The sequence below is a fragment of the Scyliorhinus canicula genome, chromosome 7 (assembly GCF_902713615.1).
Source record: "Scyliorhinus canicula chromosome 7, sScyCan1.1, whole genome shotgun sequence".
In the NCBI taxonomy this organism is placed as follows: domain Eukaryota; kingdom Metazoa; phylum Chordata; class Chondrichthyes; order Carcharhiniformes; family Scyliorhinidae; genus Scyliorhinus; species Scyliorhinus canicula.
The window spans coordinates 81,372,415-81,394,411 of NC_052152.1; the positions used below are offsets into that span (position 1 = coordinate 81,372,415).

At 46.5% G+C, this 21,997-nt stretch overlaps 1 protein-coding gene across 10 annotated transcripts in view; it reads right to left on the bottom strand.

Annotated features, from left to right (window-relative positions):
• The window catches only part of dmd (dystrophin), a 2,667,466-nt gene that overhangs the window by 1,541,063 nt on the left and 1,104,406 nt on the right, over positions 1–21,997 (bottom strand). For all 10 annotated transcript variants that reach the window (XM_038802261.1, XM_038802266.1, XM_038802267.1 and 7 more), the window contains one exon: positions 6,025–6,170. In XM_038802261.1, the coding sequence (XP_038658189.1) occupies positions 6,025–6,170 (146 nt within the window). The remainder of the gene's footprint in view (positions 1–6,024; positions 6,171–21,997) is intronic.

Consider the following 21,997-nt stretch of genomic DNA (forward strand, 5'->3'; position numbering starts at 1 on the left):
GTAATTAAAGGTGCATTGGGGCCCTGGGGAGTTTCTGACCGGTTTAGCCCACATTTCGAATTTCATTTAGGACTGGGGAGCTGAACTACGAGATCGGGCTGCCATTTTGAAAGGGTGACCCATCTTTAAGTGAATTTGTGGGCCCTCCACACTCTCCACCTATGGGCAATGTCACCTCCCACACATAAGGACACTACCCCACACCCCCCAAGTGAGGATACCCCCAAGCCCCCTTACAGAACTCCCTTCCTTCTAGGACCCCCACTCAACACCCACTCAACCTCGGGAGGCCCCGATCTACCTGTCCCGCAGTCCCCCCCCTTTCAATCCCCGCCACCCTTCATTTTATGGGCATGGCCCCCCTTGCTCTCTGGCCCTTGGCAAGGACACCTTGGCACTCGGGCAAAGCTCGTGCTGGCTTGACAGTGCCAAGGTGACAGCTGGGCAGTGCCAAGGTGTACGCGTTCCAGGGGGAGGGCCAGGGAGCCACCCTGCACTTACCCTGACCACCCAGGGGGCTCCGCTGACATGGGTGACCCCCAGGTGCTGTTCAGCTGGACCAGCACTGATCACCGCCTGGCTGCAGTCTCCCTAGGGAGGCCGGTGAACCGAAGGAGGCCAGTGGATCGGCGTAGGTAGTTCGTAAGTAGGTTTATGACCTACCTCCATGAGCATCATTCGGACATGCAGGGCTTTGGAGAATCCCGGGAGGCGCGGAGGCTCTCGGGAGGCTGGCCTCAGGCCTCTCCCGGCATTCACTGACCACGTTGCACTCAAGCGAGAGCCCAAAGCAGCCAGAGATTCATGTCCACAGTTAGTGTTGCAATATATGGGACCAGTTTAGCTCAGTTGGCTGCATAGCTGATTTGTGATGCAGAGCGAGGCCAACAGCGCAGGTTCAATTCCCCTACCATCTGAGGTTATTCATGAAGATTCCACCTCTCATCCTTGCCCCTTGCCTGAGGTGTGGTGATCCTCAGGTTAAAATCACCACCAGTCATCTCTCCCGTCAAAGGGGAAAGCAGCCTATGGTCACCTGGGACTATGGTGACTTTACTATCGGAAATCCGGCAGGTCATTCGTACCCAACAAGCACTACACACAGCAATGTCTTAACGAATAGATTGATCCTTTTGCGGTGTTGCTGATGAAAAGAGGGATAAATTCTGGCCAACGCATAAGGGATGATGACCCTCCTCCTCCTCAAAATACTGCGTTTACATTCACCTAAGTGAGCAGGTGGGGCCTCAGCTTAAGGTCTCATCGAAAACCACCTTGAACAGTGCAAACTGCACTGGAGTTTCAACTTAGATATTTCTGCACACGTCCATGGGACACAAACCCACAACCTTCTGAGTCAAAAGGGAGCATGTTCCCAACTGAAAACCGGTGACAACACAAATTCACAGGTATCAAAGGGGTCTGTCAGCATGATCAAATTAAATATGTGAGATGAAGGTAAAAGTATTCCCTTTAATGGACAGCATGGTGGTAAAGTGGTTAGCATTGCTGCCTCACAGCATCAGGGACCTGGGTTTGATTCTGGTATTGGCTAACTGTCTGTGGATACATTCTCCCTGTCTCTGCATCTGGTTCCTCTGGGTGTTCCAGTTTCTTCCCACAGTCCAAAGTTGTGCAGGTTAGGTTAGACCTCCTGGGCCTCCTTCTGGACTGTAGGGATTCTATGGGGATGGGAACCAAGCAGGAAGTAGTCGGAGTGTAGTCAAGAGGGGATAGAAACAAAAGTCAGTAAGGAGAAAAGTGGAAGGCAGAGAAACAGATTGAACTGCGTTTATTTCAATGCAAGAGGCCTAACGGGCAAGGCAGATGAACTCAGGGCATGGATACATACATGGGACTGGGATATTATAGTTATTATTGAAACTTGGCTAAAGGAGGGACAGGACTAGCAGCTCAATGTTCCGGGATACAGATGCTATAGGAAAGATAGAACAGGACGGGGAGTTGCGTTTTTGATTAGGGACAGTATCACGGCAGTACAGAGAGAGGAGATATCTGAGGGTTCTCCCACTGAGTCTGTAGGGTAGAACTGAAAAATAAGAAGGGGGAGATCACTTTGATAGGACTGTGCTATAGGCCCCCAAATAGTCAGCAGGAAATTGAGGAGCAAATATGTAAAGAGATTACAGATAGCTGCAAGAAAAATAGGGTGGTAATAGTTGAAAGACTTTAACTTTCCCAACATTAACTGGGACAACCATGGCACTCGGGCTTTGGATGGAGAGAAATTTGTCAAGTGTATTCAGGAAGAATTCCTCATTCAATATGTGTGATGCATGATCAATTGCATAAAAACTTGAGTTGGATACAACTGAGGCTTTATTGCTCTAAGATGTATGGCCTCCCACAGCAGCTGGAGAAATGGCTGCAGCATGGAGGACACACATATTTATACTCAGGGACTACCAACGTACCTGTAGTACCTGTACATCCTCTAATAGAGGTGCAACAGTGGTTTACCACAATGTGGATGGCCCGACCAGAAAGGGGGCAAAACTTGACCTCCTCTTGAGGAATAAGGAAGGATAGGTGACGGAAGTGTTAGTGAGGGATCACGTTGGGACCAGTGACCATAATTCCATTAGTTTTAAGATAGCTATGGAGGATGATAGGACTGGCCCAAAAGTAAAAATTCTAAATTGGGGCAAGGCCAATTTCGAAGGTATGAGGCAGGAACTTTCAAAAGTTGATTGGGCGTGCCTATTTGCAGGCAAGGGGATAGCTGGTAAGTGGGAAGCTTTCAAAAAGGTGCTAACTAGGGTTCAAGGTGAGAACATTCCTCTTAGAGTGAAGGGTAAGGCCTGTAGAAGGAAGGAACCCTGGATAACTCAGGATATTGAGGCCATGATCAAAAGGAAGGAGAAGCATATGACATGCATAGGCAGTTGGGATCAAACGGATCCCTTGAAGAGTACAGGGATTGTCGGACTAGAGTTAAGAGAGAAATCAGGAGGACAAAAAGGGGACATGGGATTGTCTTGGCAGGTAAGGCAAAGGAAAATCCAAAGACATTTTACAGATACATAAAGGGTAAAAGGATAGGGCCTCTTAAGTAGATCCACAGGGTTAGGAGAGGTCCTAAATGAATATTTCTCATCAGTACCTACTGTTGAGAAAGGCACGAATGTTAGGGAAATAAAAAAGTGATGTCTTGAGGAGTGTAGATATTACCGAGAAGGAGGTGCTGGAGGTATTAAAGTGCATCAAGATAAATAAATCCCTAGAACTTGATTAAATGGATCCCAGGACGTTGTGGGAGACTAGGGAGGAAATTGCCGGCCCCCTAACCGAGATATTTGAATCATCGACAGCCACAGGAGAGGTGCCTGAAGATTGGACGGGAGCAAATGTTGTGCCCTTGTTTAAGAAATGCTGTAGGGATAAGCCTGGGAACTACAGACCGGTTAGCCTTACTTCTGTTGTGGGTGTTCTGAGGTACAGGATCTACAGGCATTTAGACAGGCAAGGGCTAATTAGGCAAAGTCAGCAAGCTTTATAAGGGGAAAGTCTTGTCTCACCAATTTGACTGAGTTTTTTGAAGGGGTAACCAAGAAGGTAGATGAGGGCAGTGCAGTCGATGTTGGCTGCATGGACTTTAGCAAGGCCTTTGACAAGGTATCACATGGTAGGTTTTTGCAAAAGGTTACATCTCATGGAATGCAAGGTGAGGTAGCCAATTGGACTTGGCACCCGAAGCCAAAGGGTGGTTGTGGAGGGTGGTTCTTCAAACTGGAGGCCTGTGACCAGCGGTGTGCCTCAGGGATTGGTGCTGGGTTCACTGTTATTTGTTATATATATTAATGATTTGGATGAGAATGTAGTAGGCATGGTTAGTAAGTTTGCAGGTGACACCAAGATTGGTGGCTTAATGGATAGTGAAGTGGTTATATAAGATTGCAACAGGGTCTTGACCAATTGGGCCAGTGGGTCGATGAATGGCAGATGGAGTTAATTTGGATAAATGTGAGGTGATGCATTTTGGTAGATCGAATCGGGGCAGGACCTACTCAGTTAATGGTGGGGAGTTGGGGAGAGTTCCAGAACAAAGAGATCTCGGGATACAGGTTCATAGCTCCTTGAAGGTGGAGTCGCAGGTGGACAGGGTGGTGAAGAAGGCATTCAGCATGGTTGGTTTTATTAGTCAGAATATTTATTACAGGAGTTGGGATGTCTTGAAGTTTACAAGACATTAGTAAGTCCACACATGAAATATTGTATTCAGTTCTGGTCACATTATAGAAAGGATATTGTTAAACTATAAAGAGTGCAGAAGAGATTTATGAGAATGCCACCAGGACTTGATAGTCTGAGCTATAAGGAGAGATGGATAGGCTGGGAATTGTTTTCCTGGAGTGTGGAAGGCTTAGTAGTGAACTTATCGAGGTCTATAAAATAATGAGGGGGATGGATAAGGTAGATAGTCAACATCTTTTCCCAAAGGTAGAGGAGTCTAGAACTAGAAGACATAGGTTTAAGTTGTGAGGGGAGAGATACAAAAGAGACCAGAAGGGAAATTTCTTCACCACAGAGGGTGGTGAGCATTTGGAACAAGCTGCCAGAGGCAGTGGTAGAGGCGGGTACAGTTTTTTTTCTTTAAAAAACAGAGTTACATGGGCAGGGTGGGTACAGAGGGAGATGGGCCAAATGCGGGACAAGCTTCGTGATAGAGACTGGGCAGCATGGACAAGCTGGGCCAAAGGGCCAGTTTCCATGCTGCAAACATCTATGACTCTATGATGTGGAACATTTGAAGTTTTTTCTTCACAATTTCAAGTGCGGGAGCAGCATTCAGATAGTGCACCTCGTCTTTCTCGGAAGCTCTTCAGGATAAAGAGACAGCATTGAAAAACTGCATTTGCAAAGAACAACTGCTCAAAAGAGGAAGAACTTCAGAGTTAACAGTCCCCTGTAGAGCTATATAATTAAATAGTTATCCTTTCTTGATATTGCCTGGACTTGTCAATCACAAGGCTGTTAAAAGGCAATGGTCCATGAAATAGAATGTAAACCACGGTGTTCAAAGCATTCAGGTTTCTAGGTAAGTATACAGATTTGGAAAAAAGATAAAGGCCAATGAAATAGACCATGAAAAAACAACATCAAACAATTTCAACCATCTTAAAGGAAAGATTTTACCTTCATCTCACAAATATTTCATTTTATCATGCTGACAGACAGTTTAAAGGTTGCAGATCGGAAAACCAGCTAAATAGAGGCACAATTAGGTAGTGTACCACCCCATTGTCTCTCCCCCCCCCCCCCCTTGGAGTTCAAGGTGCCAGGTTGGCACTACCAAGGAACAGGGACTGGAGGGGGGGGGGGGGGGGGGGGGGTTGAAACAGTATTGAGGTCAGATTTAGGCCTTGCCTTCTCAAAGCCAAAGAAAAATAAATCAGTGTCACTCCTAGCATCAGCGAGAATCATTTTTGTTTTCCTGCTGATGGGAGCACTTAGTCTGCAGATGGGAGGATCGCACCCAAAGTTTAAACTGAAACCAAAATCCCCATACATGAATCTAATTAGACTCTTACTTTTTCCAACACAAAAACACTAAATTAAACTCACTTAAATCTGTACCTTATTTTGACCACCCAGCAATACAAATAGATTACTTAAAACTACCTCTGCTTCCTGACACATCCTTTTTGTTATGAGTTTGGCTCAGCATAATCATCCATTATTACAAACCCAGGAATTGACATCTCGCAACTCTTGACTGGGAATGGGTGAGAAATAATGAAGTCACGCTGCAGGAGGCTTGGCTTGGGCTTCTCAGTGCTAAATACTTGTCTACCCCAGTGTTTAATTTGATCAATATTATTGTCTCCAATTGCTTGTCTTTCGGACTTTTCAGAATGTGATGGTATCAAAAATCACCTCCCCAAGTGCAAAAGAATTGATATATCCATCTGTGATTAATGCTTGGTTCCTCACATCAAAGATAACTAGATTGCTATTCTACCATTACAATAATTGGATCAATTCAATAATTAGGCTGCCTACTTTCAGTTCCTTGAGTCGCTGCTCCATAATTTCATATTCTGTGACTGTGACACGAGGCACAGTTAATTTGGCTTCACATTGCTGGATCCACAAAACTAAGGTGTTTATCGTCTCCTTGTAGCGATGGGTAGGCAGGCTCTGAAGAACTGGGAAAGGAAAAAAATGTATTAATAAATCTGTATTTATAAATTAAATCTAATTCAGGTAGATATTCCCACCCCCTCCAATTTGGACAAAAAGCTTATAGCTCAGAAAAGCACAGTCCTACGATCTACCTACCGCTGGTCACACTTTTTTGGAGTAATTTAATAGTGATTTGGTCAATCCTGTTGCTACAGTTATGTCTTAATATGCTCAGATAGGGGCATTAGGTGCAGAAGTAAACCATTTGATCCATTGACTCTCCTCTGCCATTTAGTTAGATCTTGGCTGATCTGCACCTCAGTTCCATTTATCCTGGGCAGGATTCTCCGAACCTCCGCGCCGGAATCGCGCTTGACCCGGAGGCAGAAAATTACCCAAAATAGGCTCCCATGCCGGCACGAGATTCTCCGGCGGCACGAGAATCGCCGGCATTCATGCGCACGATCGACGTGGTGCTGGTTGGGGGCTATTGGAAAAGGCCTCCCCAGTGATTCTCCACGCTCGACGGGCCGAGTGCCCGCCGGCGTGGTTCTAATGTGGTTCCACCTCGTGGGAACTTGGACTCGCGGCTGATATCGGCGTTATGGTGGGGGGGGCCGTGGGGATTGGACACCGGGGGGGGGGCTCGACAATGGGCAGGTCCATGATTGGGGGCTACCGATTGGCGGACCATCACGATCCGGGAGTGACCTATCGTCCTACGTGCGGGCCCGCTCTGTGGCTCCGCCATGCCGGCGGCGCCCATGCCGAGGTGTCCAGCAGGGCCCCGCCGGCAGCCAGAGCTGCGGGACACCATATTTTCACCAGCAGGGAAGGGGCCAGGCGGGGCATGACTCATGTACGACAGAAACTTGAACTTAACAGGGCCATTTGCACAGCTACCATTTTTCACTGTAGAAGTGCCTAAACTCACAGTTGTACTTTAAAAAAATTGTGACTCATGCACTAAATGTTAGTAGGTCAGTACAACTGTCATGCTGTGGAGTTATTTGAATCCCCAGTCCTTTAAAAATGAAAATATAGATTGTTTGTGTCACAGAGTTGGAAAAATTTGTTCTCGTAGTTACAATCGCTGTTTGTTGACATTTCCCCTGAGGTTATTATTTTGTCATTATTAATATTTGGTTGCCTTCCAGTATGTTCAACTCTCTCAGCAGGGCTTTCTAAATTCATAGTTTGATCGACAGCATAAAAACATTTTTTAAAAGATTAGCTGTCTTTGATGTGGAATTCTGAACAGAAGCCTATTTTTAAAAAGGGATTAATTTGTTTACGGGGATTTCATGAATGAGAGGGGTTCTTACATTGTGATCCTTAGATCTTTATTTTGTTTCATATCAACATGTTTCCTGAGGTTAGCCTATGGTGGATAATGGGAGAGTTGACATTAAAAGTGCAGAGGACTAGGATGGTGGTTGCATAGGGGCTGGTTTAGTACACAGGGCTAAATTGCTGGCTTTGAAAGCAGACCAAGGTAGGCCAGCAGCACGGTTCGATTCCTGTACCAGCCTCCCCGAACAGGCGCTGGAATGTGGCGACTAGGGGCTTTTCACAGTAACTTCATTTGAAGCTACTTGTGACAATAAGTGTTTTTCATTTCATTTAATTTTTTTTCATTGTCACTGGGTTGGGGGAGGGTTGGCATGGAGTGTATGGGGGCAATTGGGGCTTGCAGGGGGAGAGGATGGGTGGGTGATGAAATATGAGAGGCGAGGACTGGATGACCTAAATTTGACTGAAACAGCCAGGACAACATCCCAGAGAACCAATGAGGCCCTTTAGCTAACCAGCATCAGAACTTGACCACCACTCCAAAGTCCTTTTACTGCCGACGAACACAAATTAATGCCGCACCCCCCACTCCGCCCCCCGCACACCCCAAACCCCCTCCAAGAACGCAAATTAGGTCCAACAGGGCAATTTGTACCCAGGTGGCTCTGCTGAATTGACAAATTTCCCAACTCGAGCTACCCACCCCCGTTTGCTCTAAGTCACCTAGGGCCGAATTCTCCGACACCCCGGGGGGATCGGAGAAGCGCCCGGCGCCGGCGTCAATCCCGCCCCCGCCATGGCCCGAATTCTCCGCACCCGGGAATCAGCGGGGGCAGGAATCACGCCCTGATTCTCCGGCCCGCGATGGGCCAATCCCGCCGGCGGGAATCAAAACACCTCTGGTGCCGGCGGGATTGGCGGCGCGGGCAGGCGCCGGGGTCCTGAGTGGGGCGCGGGGTGATCTGGCCCCGGGGGGTGCCCCCACGGTGGCCTGGCCCGCGATCGGGGCCTACCGATCGGCGGGTGGGCCTGCGCCGTGGGGGCACACTTTTTCTTCCGCCCCACCATGGCCTTCACACATGGCTGGGGTAGATCCCTGCGCAGGTATGATGTCAGCAGCCGCTGACGCACCGGTGGATGCGTGGACTTCCGCCGGCCGGCGAAGGCCTTTCGGCCCCAGCTACCGTGGCGCCAAAGGCCGTTCGCGCCGGTCGGCGGAGCGGCAACCACTCAGGTGCGGGCCTAGCCCCTCAATGTGAGGGCCACTCCAATACGCCGGAATCCCGGCCCTAGTTCTTGATTCTCCAGCAGAGGAAATAGGTTATCGGTATCTACCCTGTCAGATCACTTTAACATAATAAATACCTCAATTATATCACCTCCCAATCCTGTGCACTCAACAGAATACAACCCAAATTTATGCAACCTATCTTAAAACCTTCACTGCCCTGGTATCATTCTGGTGGTTCCCTTCTAAAAGCAATATGTTACCAAATGGGGGTGTGCAAGGTTCTTTACAACTGAAGCATTATTCCTCCCCTTGATATTCCAAGTTGTTCTTAAGCTGTCAGGTATATTTTTTTAAGTCTATTATTCTCCTCATTTCAACGTTTTCATCAAATGAACAACAAAAAGAACACAAACAAAAACAAATATAATACAAATCCTCCAAATAAAAACAGCACCCCCCTCAATGTACAGACCAAAACATTCACCCGTCATTCCAGGTAAAAAAAAACAGTCAAACAGTAAACAGAGTAAACAAACCCAACCCTGCCCCAACCTTTCCACCTCTCGAATGTTCGATGGGAAACAATTCTTAAAAGTACATAATAAACAGTCTCCATGAATTGTAGAACACTTCCTTCATCTCCTCAGCTCAAACGTCACCTTCTCGAGAGCCAGAAACGTAAGTAGAACCCCCCGCCAAGCCAAGGCCCAGGGCAGAGAAGCTGACCGCCACCCCAACAGGACCCACCTCCGGGCAATCAGCGAGGCGAAGGCCAAAACATTTTCCCCTGTACCCGCCTGCATCTCGGGCCAGTCCGGCATCACCAAAAGTACGGTAGCATAGTAGTTAGCACAATTGCTTCACAGCTCCAGGGTACCAGGCTCGATTCCCCGCAAGGGTCACTGTCTGTGCGGGGCCTGCACGTTCTCCCCATGTGTGTGTGGGTTTTCTCCGGGTGTGCCAGTTTCGTCCCACAGTCCAAAGATGTGCAGGTTAGGTGGATTGGCCATGCTAAATTGCCCTTAGTGTCCCAAATTGCCCTTAGTGTTGGGTAAGGTTACTGGGTAATGGGGATAGGGTGGAGGTATGTGCTTGGGTAGGGTGCTCTTTCCAAGAGCCTGTGTAGACTCGATGGGAAGAATGGCCTCCTTCTGCACTGTAAATTCTATGTAAAAACTCTTATGAAATTCTGTGAAAAATGGCTTTTAAGGGCCCTGGTTTCAAGTTCACGTGTACTACCCCCGAGATGAACCGAAAACCTCACTCCAATACTTCTCCAACTTCTCAAAACATATATTCATGGTTTGCGGGGCACCTCTCACAATGCTCACAAACGTCCTCCACGCCCTCAAAGAGTTGACTCATCCTCGCCCTTGTGAGGTGTGCCCTACACATGACCTTCAGCTGTATCAGCCCCAGCCTCGCACACGAGGTTGAGGCGTTCACCCTTCAGAGCATCTCACACCACAAATCGCCTTCCATAACCTCCCCCAACTCTTCCTCCCACTTGGCTTTGGTCCCCTCCATGGACAAAATTCTCCTGAAGATCAACTACACCACCCGCTTCTCCATTCCCATGCTGTCAACCTCTTCAAATAAGGAGGGGGTCGGCACTATCGGGAAGCTCTGAACCTCCGTCCTCTCGGAGCTGCAGGTACCTAAACCCTCCCCCTTGCCGCAGTCCATATTTCTCCCCCAACTCTGCCAACATCGCAAATCATCCCCCCAGGAACAGGTCTTATAATACCCTGATCCCCCTCTCCTCCCATCTTCAAAACCTCCCGCTAGCCTCTCCGCTCAAACCTATGGTTCCCAGTAATCGATATCTCCACTGACCCAGCCCCCAGCTTAAAATGCTGCCTCAACTGCCTCCAAATCTTCAGTGTAGCAACCACCACTGGGCTCCCAGAGTATTTGCCCTGGGGCCATCGGGAACTCAACCCCGACCTGCAAACAGACCCTCCTCAATCCTAACACACTGGGACTTCCCCCTTCCAACCCAACTCCTCGTCTTTTCGTCATTCACCGTCCAACAGTAGTATAACCACTTCGGGTGGCCCAACACCTCCCCCCCCCCCCCCCCCCCCCACTGCCTTCCGCCCTCAATGCAAGCCCACCTTCCTTAGCTAGCTAACTCCCTCGCCCGCCGCCCCCGCGACAAAATAAACAAACTGATTGACTTGTCTACTTCCTTAAAGAATGCCAGGCTAAAAGACCAGCAGGCATTGAAATAGAAACAGAAATCGCGGCAATGCATTCATTTTAATCGCCTACACCCGACCTGCCAATGACAGTAACAGAGGGAGGCTATCCCACCTTGCCAAATCTGCTTTCACACTCCCCACCAAGCTTGTTAAATTGTACCAACAGACCCACCCCTCCAGTCCCACACCACCTGCACCCCCAAATACCTAGTGGGTTGATGCCCTGTGAAATGGCAGCCCTCCCATTCCCACCCCCACTCCCAGCCAGGACACCACAAAATATTCACTTTTTCAGGTTCAATTTATGTCCTGAAAAAGACCCAAATCTTCGGAGAAGTTCCATTATGACACCAACGAAGTACTCCGCACTGATATATATATTGCCATAAATAGTCCGCGTATAGAGGCACCCTATGTTCCAACCCCCCCCCAAACTATTTCCTTCCACAGTCCCGAGCTCCTTAAAGTGATGGCCAAAGGCTCTATCGATAATGCAAAAAGCAGAGGACATAGGACACCCCTGCCTGGTACCCCAGTGCAGAGCAAAGTACCTCAAACTCATGCTGTTTGTGTGGACGCTCGCCATCGGTTCCTTATATTATAGCCGCACCAACTCTGTAAATCTCGGCCCGATCCCAAACCACTCAGGAACTGCAATCAAATACCCCCATTCTACTCAATCAAATGGACGGCATGGTAGAACAGTGGTTAGCACTTTTGCTTCACAGCACCAGGGTCCCAGGTTCGATTCCCGCTTGGGTCACTGTCTGTGTGGAGTCTACACGTTTTCCAATGTCTGCGTGGGTTTCCTCCGGGTGCTCCGGTTTCCTCCCACAAGTCCCGAAACACGTGTTTATTAGGTGAATTGAATATTCTGAATTCTCCCTCTGTACACCCAACCAGGTGCTGACTAGGGGATTTTCGCAGTAACTTCACTGCAGTGTTAATGTAAGCCTACTTATGACAATAATAAAGATTATGATTATTATTATGCCTTTTCCGCATCCAGTGCGACCGTCCACTCCGTCTCCTTTCCCTCAGCCGGTGTCATGATTACATTTAATAACCTCCTAATACTTGAGAACAGCTGCCTTCCTTTCACGAACACGGTCTAGTCCTCACCTATCACATTCGGGAGGCACTCCTCCAACCTCGCCACCAGTACCTTCGCCAGTATCTTTGCGTTAACATTCAGTAGTGATATAGGCCTGTACGTCCAACACTCCATCGGGTCCTTATCTTTCTTCAACAACATGGAGATTGAGGCCTGCCCCAATGTTTGTGGTAGCAACCCCTTCCCTATTACCCCCTCAAACATCCCCACCATCAGCAGCTCCAATTTGTCTTCAAATTACTTGTAATAATCCACTGGGAACCCAGTGGCCTCCACCACTCTCTGCAGGTCCTCACCCATCGAGGTGAACTGATCGCTGTGCTGCAACAAGGCCTCCTCCACTCCCTTCAATTTCTCACCCTCCTCATGCACTTCAGCCGATGCCTTCGACACTGCCGTCTTCACTGGGGCAATTGCTTCCTCCACCAGCACCGCCAATGTTGCCATCATCTCCTTCCGCAATACCTCCATATGCTTTGCAAATTGCTTTTCAAATTCCACACCTCGGTCATCTTTTCTGCCGTGAACAGTGCGGCCCCACTCACAAACCCAGCTGTCGCCATCTTTCCTTCTTCACGGCGACTTTCTTTGGAGTTTCGGACATGACCCTCCTTTCTTATGTCTTCCTGAACTTATCTAATGGAAAATTGTTCCTGCGACCGGATATTAAATTCTAAAAGATCAAGCCTTGAGCAGGAGCCACCCAATACTGTATGCAACTTCCTCCTACATGCCGCCACCGGAAGTCACCCGTAATCTGTCATATGACTAACTTTTATTCTGACACAGTAGGCAGGCAAATACTAGGTTTGTTTTTTGCAAAGCAACATATTTATTACTGAATGTAGGTTGTATTTAGTAATTACGCACAGTATGTAGGTATATAATTATTAAGAGCCAACACCAATTTTAGCAATACACCAAAAAGTATTCCAGTAAGTGAACAAGGTTGGTAAGGGGAACATTCACTAGTGATCTAACTATAGATCACATAACATTCAACAACATCTCCATTTGTTGATTTTATGTTATCAGTTTTTAAAAACTCCTTTGTGAATCATACAGCAAGAACATTATTGCAAGGAGCATGCTTCAGTATATGTATTTGGTCTTGTTTCCATGGGAAAAAAGAAACTTTAGAAGGGCTGTCTAAACGTCTGAATGTCCCAAGACTTTCATGATTTCAGGAAATACAATCTGGTATGTAAATGACAATCAAGATCAGCAGATTTAAGTGCTATTTACTATCAAATTGCTTGGAGAAGCAGGAATACACTGAATTTTAACTCATTTAAAACTTTGCAGCCTGCATTTTATCCCACACTAAATCCGGATTCATTTTTGTACCTGTTCCTGTGAACTCGAAGGGGTTGATCCCCAACCGTTATACATGTTAAATTCAAAATCACATCCTCATTCACAAATCTCGGCATGGTATGCCTTTCCCCTACTTACGCAACTTTCTCCAGTCCAAGATTGCTTGTATTACGTGATTGTAATACATTGTTACTTTTTTGCTTACTTCCAGAATGGTCTGATGGTTGTAGTCCAGTAAAACGATCAGTCTTCAAATTGTTGTCTTGAACATTGTCTTGAACATTGTTCTTCCCTCTTCTTCAGTGCAGGCAAGTGGTCTGGATACTGCAGTCTAATTGCTGGTAAGGCAGTCCTAAAGATCCCTATTAATAACATTTGAGCTGGTGAGAGTCCTGAAAATAGTGGTGTAGCTCTATAAGATAACAACGCAAGATGGATATCTGACATCGAGTCATTTGCTTTTCTCATCAACTGTTTGTCAAGTCTGGAAGTTTCATAACTTCTGGGTAGTTAGAATAATAATCTATTATCAAGATGTAGTCTCGACCAGTTGAATAAAATAGGTCAATCCCTACTTTGGTCCAAGGAGAAGTAACCAGTTTGTGTTGCTGCAGGGTTTCCTTGCATTGCGCAGGTTGGTGTCTTTGACAAGTTTCAGGTGATAACCATGTCAGTAACGTCCCTATTTATTCGTGGCCAGTTGACTGCCTGTCATGCTCGTCTTTTACATTTTTCGATGCCGAGGTGTCCCTCGTGAAACTTTAGTAAATCGGTTCGAAGACATTGTGGAATAATAATTCGTCAAGTCTCAATAGTAGACCATCTATGGTTGTCAAATCCATTGGTGTGCTGTCAGTTGTGATGGAGCGTGATGAAGTGTCTGCAATAATTAATTATTTCCCAGGTGTGTAAATTGTGTTGAAATCATACCATCGTAATTTCATTATTATCCTTTGAAGTCTGGACCACCATATCATTTAGATCTTTGTTGATGATGTGGACCAACGGCCTGGGATCCATCTCAACTGTCCAGAGACATAATCATGAAATCAGAGTACCTAGACATAGACCTAGACATTCGTTCTCAATTTGTGCATATCTACACTCGGTTGCTGTCATCGCTCTTGAAGCATATGCTACAGGAATCCAATCAGAATTTACATCTTATTGTAAAAGATTTATTATTGTTTACGATTTCAAATCTTAAGAGTTTCTTGATTTGTTTGTTCGAGACTTCCAAATGGCATGTACCTGTTGAAGAGATCAGATTGCTGTTATTATCCTTCAGTCTGCAAGCTGCTGGAAGTACCTCAGGTTCTTGTTGAATCTTACTGAGATCCAGTCTTGATAGTAGATTTGCTGAAGCTCCCATGTCAAGTTTAAACAAGATGTGGAGATGCCGGCGTTGGACTGGGGTGAGCACAGTAAGAAGTCTTACAACACCAGGTTAAAGTCCAACAGGTTTGTTTCAAACACAAGCTTTCGGAGCACGGCTCCTTCTTCAGGTGAATGGAAAGGCTTGTTCCAGAAATGTTTATATAGACACAGTCAGAGATGCCCCGGAATGCGAGCACCTGCAGGCAATCAAATCATCAAAGATGCAGAGAGAGAGGTAACTCCAGGTTAAAGAGGTGTGAATTGTCCCAAGCCAGTTCAGTCGGTAGGCCTCTGCAAGTCCAGACTTGTTGGTGGGGGCCGAATGTAATGCGACATGAATCCCAGATCCCGGTTGAGTCCGCATTCATGCGTGCGGAACTTAGCTATAAGTTTTTGCTCAGCAATTTTGCGTTGTCGCATCTCCTGAAGGCCTCCTTGTAGAATGCTGACCCGGAGATCAGAGGCTGAATGTCCTTGACTGCTGAAGTGTTCCCCAACTGGAAGGGAACAGTCCTGCCTGTTGATAGTCGCACAATGCCCGTTTATTCGTTGTCGCAGTGTCTGCATGGTCTCGCCAATGTACCACGCTTCGGGACATCCTTTCCTGCAGCGTATGAGGTAGACTACATTGGTCGAGTCGCACGAGTATGCGCCGCGTACCTGGTGGGTGGTGTTTCCACGTGTAATGGTGGTGTCCATGTCGATGATCTGGCATGTCTTGCAGAGATTACCCTGGCAGGGTTTTGTGGTGTTGTGGTTGCTGTTCTGAAGGCTGGGTAATTTGCTGCAAACAATGGTTTGTTTGAGGTTGCGCGGTTGTTTGAAGGCCAGTAGTGGGGGTGTGGGGATGACCTTGGCAAGATGTCCATCCTCGCTGATGATGTGTTGGATGCTGCGAAGAAGATGTCGTAGTTTCTCCGCCCCAGGAAAGTACTGGACGACGAAGGGTACTCTGTCAGTGGTGTCCCGTGTTTGTCTTCTGAGGAGGTCGGTGCGGTTTTTTGCTGTGGAAAGTTGTTATCATGAATGACAGAGTTCCATTAATTATTGGTGTTGACTGAATTGATTTGCGGAGGATTACTTGATCATGGAGCAAAGTAAGCTTTGCGCAGGTGAAGGAGCCGCATCCTGAGTGAGTGAGACACATCCAGAGTGGGAATTGGAACTTGGTCATTTGGTGCAGTGAGGTAATTTGATGCAGAGTGGGAGAAGGTGCTTTTTTCCCTACCGTTTTGTTCTCTTTCTTTTGACCTGTATCTGTTAATCTGCAGGGAGAGAACCAGACAGCATCCTGGGAAGGTAAGTGATTTTTATTACCTTTTCAAATTGTGTGTGGGGGGGGGGGGGGGGGGGACTGCAGTGACATCATAGTAAAGCTGTGACCTGATTGGCTGGTTGGGAATCTGTTAAATTTGAAAAAAAATAATATTGCAAAACAAATCTAATTGATTAACAAGATAGTGGAGTAACTAAACCTGAGGGTAGTGATGGGTATTTAGCATTTGATTTTACAGTAAAAATCATCTAGCGTCAGGGTCATAGAGTTAATTGTAACTCAATCTAACAATAATTCAATGTTTATTTTGAATTAATTAATTAGCGCTTAACTGTCACTCAGCGGGGTGTAGTGCTCCAGCTGTGAGATGTGGCAGATCTGTGGCGCTTCCAGCGTTCCGGTCGACTACATCTGCAGAAAGTGTAATGAATGGCAGCTCCTCACAGACCGTGTGGTTTGGTTGGATGCACTTAGGAGCATGCAGGTGGTGGAAAGCGTCATAGATTGGAGTTATAGAAACGTGGTCACACACACGGTGCAGGCAGAGAAATGGGTGACCACCAGAAGGTGGAAGGCAGTCAGTGCAGGAATCCCCTGTGGTTGTCCCCCTCTCGAACAGGTATACCGCTCTGGATACTGTTGGGGGGCCAATCAGAGGAAAACAGCAGCAGCTAGAGCAGTAGCACCACGGCTGGCTGTGATGTTCAGCAGGGAGGGTCAGAGCACAGAAGAGCCAATAGTCATAGGGGACTCTTAGTCAGGGGCACAGACAGGCGCTTCTGTGGACGTGAAAGAGACTCCAGGATTGTATGCTGCCTCCCTTGTGCCAGGGTCCAGGATGTCTCAGAATGGGTAGCGGGCATCCTAAGGGGGAGGGCAAACAGGCAGAGGTCGCGGTACATATTGGTACTAACTACATAGGCCGGAAGGGGTATGAGGTCCTGCAGCAGGAGTTCAGGGAGCTAGGCAGAAAGTCAAAAGACAGGACTTCTAGGGTTGTAATCTCGGGATTGCTCCCTGTGCCACGTGCCAGTGAGTCTAGAGCAGTGAGTCAGTGAACACGTGGCTAAACAGCTGGTGCAGGAGGGAGGATTTCCGTTATGTGGGCCACTGGGAGCTCTTCCGGGGAAGGTGTGAACTGTATAAGAAGGACGGGTTGCATCTGAACTGGAGAGGCATAAATATCGGCCGCGAGGTTTGCTGGTGTCACACGGGAGGGTTTAAACTAGTATAGCGGGGGGTGGGTACCGGAGCAATAGGTCAGAAGGTGAAAACATTGAGGCAGACCCCGAGAATAGGGCAGTATGGCTCTGAGGAAGAGCAGACAGGGAGATCTTGCTGAAAACAGCGGGTCTGGTGGCCTGAAGTGCATATGTTTTAATGCAAGAAGTATAACGGGTAAGGCAAATGAACTTAGAGCTTGGATTAGTACTTGGAACTATGATATTGTTGCCATTACAGAGACCTGGCTGACGGAAGGATCGGATTGGCAGCTAAACGTTCCAGGATTTAGATGTTTCAGGCGGAATAGAGGGAGATGTAAAAGTGGTGGTGGAGTTGCGCTCCTGGTTAGGGAGAATATCACAGCTGTACTACGGGTGGACACCTCAGAGGGCAGCGAGGCTGAATGGGTAGAGATCAGGAATAAGGAGGGTGCAGTCACAATATTGAGGGTTCACTACAGGCCTCCCAACAGCCAGCAGGAGGTAGAGGAGCAGATAGGTAGACAGATTTTGGAAAGGAGTAAAAGCAACAGGGTTGTTGTGAGGGAGACTTCAACTTCCCCAATATTGAATGGGACTCACTTACTGCTAGGGGCTTGGACAGGGCAGAGTTCATAAAGAGCATCCAGGAGGGCTTCTTAAAACAGTATGTAGATAGTCCAACTAGGGAAGGGACTGTACTGGACCTGGTATTGGGGAATGAGCCCGGCCAGGTGGTAGAAGTTTCAGTAGGGGAGCATTTCTGGAACAGTGACCACAATTCAGTAAGTTTTTAAGTGCTGGTGGACAAGGATAAGAGTGGTCCGAGGGTGAATGTGCTAAATTGGGGAAAGGCTAATTGGAACAATATTAGGCGGGAACTGAAAAACCTAGATTTGGGGAGGATGTTAGAGGGTAAATCAACATCTGACATGTGGGAGGCTTTCAAATGTCAGCTGAAAGGAATTCAGGACCGACATGTTCCTGTGCGGAAGAAAGATAAATACGGCAAATTTTGGGAACCCAGGATAACGAGAGATATTGTAGGTCTCGGCAAAAAGAAAAAGGAGGCATTTGTCAGGGCTAGAATGCTGGGAACAGACAAAGCCTGTGTTGAATATAAGGAAAGTAGGAAGGAAATTAAGCAAGGAGTCAGGAGGGCTAAAAGGGGTCACGAAAAGTAATTGGCAAATCAGGTTAAGGAAAATCCCAAGGCTATTTACACGTACATAAAAAGCAAGAGGGTAGCCAGCGAAAGGGTTGGCCCATTGAAGGACAGGCAAGGGAATCTATGTGTGGAGCCAGAGGAAATGGGCGAGGTACTAAATGAATACTTTGCAACAGTATTCACCAAAGAGTAGGAATTGGTGGATGTTGAGTCTGGAGAAGGGTGTGTAGATAGCCTGGGTCACATTGAGATCCAAAAAGACGAGGTGTTAGGCGTCTTGAAAAATATTAAGGTAGATAAGTCCCCAGGGCCTGATGGGATCTGCCCCAGAATACTGAAGAAGGCTAGAGAGGAAATTGCTGCGGTCTTGACAGAAATCTATGGATCCTCACTGTCTTCAGGTGATGTCCTGGAGGACTGGAGAATAGGCAATGTTGCTCCTTTGTTTAAAAAGGGTAGCAAGGATGATCCAGGGAACTACAGGCCAGTGAGCCTTGCGTCAGTGGTAGGGAAATTACTGGAAATAATTCTTTGAGACAGGATCTACTCCCGTTTGAAAGCAAATGGACGTATTTGCGAGAGGCACCACGGTTTTGTGAAGGGGTGGTCGGGTCTCACAAACTTGATAGAGTTTTCCGAAGAGGTCACAAAGATGACTGATGCAGGTAGGGCAGTCGATGTTGTCTATATGGACTTCAGTCAGGCCTTTGACAAGGTCCCTCATGGCAGACTGGTACAAATGGTGAAGTCACACGGGATCAGGGGTTAGCTGGCAAGATGGATACAGAACTGGCTAGGTTATAGAAGGCAGAGAGTAGCAATGGAAGGGTGCTTTTCTGATTGGAGGGCTGTGATTAGTGGTGTTCCACAGGAATCAGTGCTGGGTGCTGTTCGTAGTATATATAAATGATCTCAAGGAAAATGTAACTGGTCTGATTGGTAAGTTTGCAGATGAAACAAAGGTTGGTGGAATTGCGGATAGCGATGAGGACTGTCAGAGGATACAGAAGGATTTAGATTGTTTGAAGACTTGCGGAGAGATGGTAGATGGAGGTTAATCCAGACAAATGTGAGGTAATGCATTTTGGAAGGTCTAATGCAGGTAGGGAATATACAGTGAATGGTAGAACCATCAAGAGTATTGACAGTCAGAGAGATCTTGGTGTACAGGTCCAAAGGTCACTGAAAGGAGCAACACAGGTGGAGAAGGTAGTCAAGAAGGCATGCGGCATGCTTGCCTTCATTGGCCGGGGCATTGAGTATAAAAATTGGCAGGTCATGTTGCAGCTGTATGGAACCTTAGTTAGGCCACACTTGGTGTATAATGTTCAATTCTGGTCACCACACTACCAGAGGGATGTGGAGGTTTTGGAGAGGGTCTAGAAGAGATTAACCAGGATGTTGCCTGGTATGGAGGCCATTAGCTATGAGGAGAGGTTGAATAAATTCAGTTTGTTCTCACCGGAATGACGGACTTTGAAGGGTAACCTAATAGAGGTCTCCAAAATTATGAGGGACATAGACAGAGTGGATAGTCAGAGGCTTTTTCCCAAGGTAGAGGGGTCAATTACTAGAGGGCATATGTTTAAGATGCGAGGGGCAAGGTTTAGAGGAGATGTCCGGCGCAAGTTTTCTGCGCGGAGGGTAGTGGGTGCCTGGAACTCGCTGCCGGAGGAGGTGGTGGAAGCAGGGACAATAGTGACATTTAAGGGGCATCTTGACAAATACATGAATAGGATGGGAATAGAGGGATACGGACTCAGGAAGTGTCGAAGTTTTTAGCTTAGACGGACAGCATGGTTGGCATGGAGGCTTGCAGGGCCGAAGAGCCTGTTCCTGTGCTGTACTTTTCTTTGTTCTTTGTTTCTTTTGTTTCTCACATTCTTCTATAATTCCAACATAAAAAGTATTTTTGAGTAAAAAATTGTCATTGGCTGACGAAAAGTTTTCTTCGGTTGCTTTCTTGGTTGAATCGACATTCCAAACATTGATGCTCCTGTATTTTAGTTTAGGAGGTTGAAAATTGAGAGAAGATATACACTGCGAAGCATAATGTTTAAGTTTGCCACACTTAGAGCATTGCTTTCTATGTGCTGGACATTTCCTCTTTAAATGGGTGGTTCCACATCTATAACACGTGATGATATCGACGTTTTGACACACGAGATACTTCCGCGCATGTGCAGACCGGTTCTCTTCCGTCTCAAATTTTCTGACTAAGTGCGCATGTGCAGGGTTCCAATGCACGTGGACAAGATGGCTGCCGTCCAAAAAGTGCTTCTTCATTGATTGCAACACCATTTTTATATACTCAATTTCATAATGGATTTTCGCACCGTTTTCACGGGTATAATATACATTATATTGATTCTTGCTCTGCTCACGTGCTTGGCATTTTTCAATTGCTAATTGTAATGTTAGGTGTTGCTGTCTTAAGAACCTATCTCTGAGAGCTTCATCATTTATGCAATATACAACTTGATCATGGATTAAGGAATCATGCAGTGCTGCAAAATTGAGCTCGCAGTTTTAGGTCCATCACAAAGCTAGTAAATGATTCCCCTTTTTTCTGCAATCTTTTGTTGAATATGAAACGTTCAAATGTTTCATTTGTTTGTATCTTGCAGTGGTCATCAAATTTACTTAATATTACTTCACATTTAGCTTTGTCCTGACCAGCAGGATATTGGAATGAATTATATATTTCGATTTCATGCTGTCCTGCCATTGACAGAAGAAATTAAATTTTTCTAGCATCAGTTGCGGTAGTTAAATCAGTAGCTTCGAAGTATATTTGAAACTGTTGTTTGAACAATTTCCAATTAGAGTCTTGCGTTGACGTGGAGCTTGTGCGTGGCCCATCAAGGTGGTTTTCTTCGAAGGATCCGTTTGCTGCAATGCTTTCCCAGTTGAATAGCTGTTACTAATTTATTATTTTTCTGACCTTCCTTAATCAATCAATTTCTTGAAGCCAAACCCTGGTACCATGTTGTATTCAAAGACTGTAATACATCGTTACTCATTTGAATACTTCCAGAATGGTCTGATGGTTGCAGTTCAATAAATCTGTCAGTCTTCAAATTCAGAAAATAACATTCATTGAATAATGAACATAAATATCTATGAGTTTGTTCATTCGTCTACAACTATAACTAATGATGAAGTAAATAAGAAGTATAAATAATGTTTAGCTACACGTGCCAACTAAGGTATATCTCGAACACTCTGCTCTCTAGTCACTCATGATACGAAGTGGTGGAAATCTCCTCCGAGTACAGATTATACACATAGATCTGGTGCTGCCATCTAGTGGTCTTCGAACACTATAATACAGTTGTTAACCCTTTACATACCAGCAGATATACAGATCACTACACATATCATCTGCCCTTCCCATTTTGACCTCCTTTGCATCTCTCTCTCTCTCCCCCCCCACCCTCTCATTACATGCCCCTCCACCATTAGTGGTGCTTCCAACTGTGTGGGGGTTTCGAGAGAGTCGAGAACATTTTCCTGAAACTCCTCCACCATCTTATGTCCCTTCTCAAATCAAAACCCATCTCCTTTCCCAAGCCTCTCCCCCTTCTCCAACTGCTTTGAGTTAATATCCATTTGTGAAAAGCACCCTGGACTGATTTACTATGTCAAAAATGATACATAAATAACAA